At 40.4% G+C, this 1,063-nt stretch overlaps 1 protein-coding gene across 1 annotated transcript in view; it reads left to right on the top strand.

Annotated features, from left to right (window-relative positions):
* cemip (cell migration inducing protein, hyaluronan binding) overlaps positions 1-1,063 on the top strand; it is a 118,692-nt gene that overhangs the window by 69,549 nt on the left and 48,080 nt on the right. The window contains exon 12 of the mRNA XM_015389797.1: positions 635-840. Within this exon, the coding sequence (XP_015245283.1) occupies positions 635-840 (206 nt within the window). The remainder of the gene's footprint in view (positions 1-634; positions 841-1,063) is intronic.

Below are 1,063 nucleotides of genomic sequence, written 5' to 3'. Positions count from 1 at the left end.
GTATGAAAAAAATATTATTAATTATAAATTCTGTTTGTTTATATGGGGCAATAATATCAGATTTCATTGGGAAGGAGGAGAGAAAATGAATGTTTAAGGATTTAGAGATTAACCAGTTATAAACTGAGGATGTTTGGGTTTTACTACAATAAATAAAAAAATGTTCAAGACTGGATTGGACTGGTTGAATTGTTTGGCAGGATAAATGTCATTTAAAGTTTGGAAATGACTCTCTTTATATTTAGGCAGAATAGCAAATTTAAGATATTTGGTTCTCGATGAACGGATATCAGTTTTGGAGTATTCTCATTTTGGAGGAAACAGTGGACCCGTACTTCAAATCGGGTAAAAAGAAGAACGCATTTGTTGGCCGCATAGCCATACTATGATGTAATCGGCCTTTGGATTTGCCCTTCAGAGGAGAGAGCCGCTGAAAAAGAACTCCGCAATTTAGTCATAAAACACCTAAATGGTCAAAGGAGGCGGGATTATTAGAAATGGGGAGCTGAACGGGTGAAAAAGCTGACAAATGGCCGCTCCTTCACCACGTCCATGTTTCTGTTTTTCATTGATGCAACACAGACCAAGCTGAACAGGTGGTTTAGTCTAAAGAGGATGTCTGTTTATAATGCAGGTGAAGGACGTGGTGGGATACGACACCTTGGGTCACTGTTTCTTCACAGAGGACGGAGCAGAGGAGAGAAACACTTTTCACCATTGCCTGGGTCTGATGGTGAGAGCAGGGACACTCCTGCCCTCTGACAGAGACAGCAAAATGTGTCGCACCATCACCGACGGAGCATTCCCAGGATACGTGGCTAACCCTCGCCAAGACTGCAGGTAGCAGCTGACCCAATAATCAGCTCCATTTCTCTGAGATAAAGGAATAACATAAGCTCTACTGTCCCAAAGTTACATGATTATATAAAGAAGTGACTCTAAATAGCTGTTTTAGTTCAGCGCCTTCATCATAATGTTGGTCAAATTCATCAGCTTGGATTCAATCATTTAACTGTTAAAGCAGTGCATCGTTCTATTCATTGAACTTTATGGCCTTTATGAG

Source organism: Cyprinodon variegatus, unplaced genomic scaffold (assembly GCF_000732505.1).
Source record: "Cyprinodon variegatus isolate N-32 unplaced genomic scaffold, C_variegatus-1.0 Scaffold472, whole genome shotgun sequence".
NCBI lineage: Eukaryota > Metazoa > Chordata > Actinopteri > Cyprinodontiformes > Cyprinodontidae > Cyprinodon > Cyprinodon variegatus.
The sequence above is the reverse complement of the archived record's forward strand: the minus strand, read 5'-3'. Positions and strand labels throughout refer to the sequence as shown.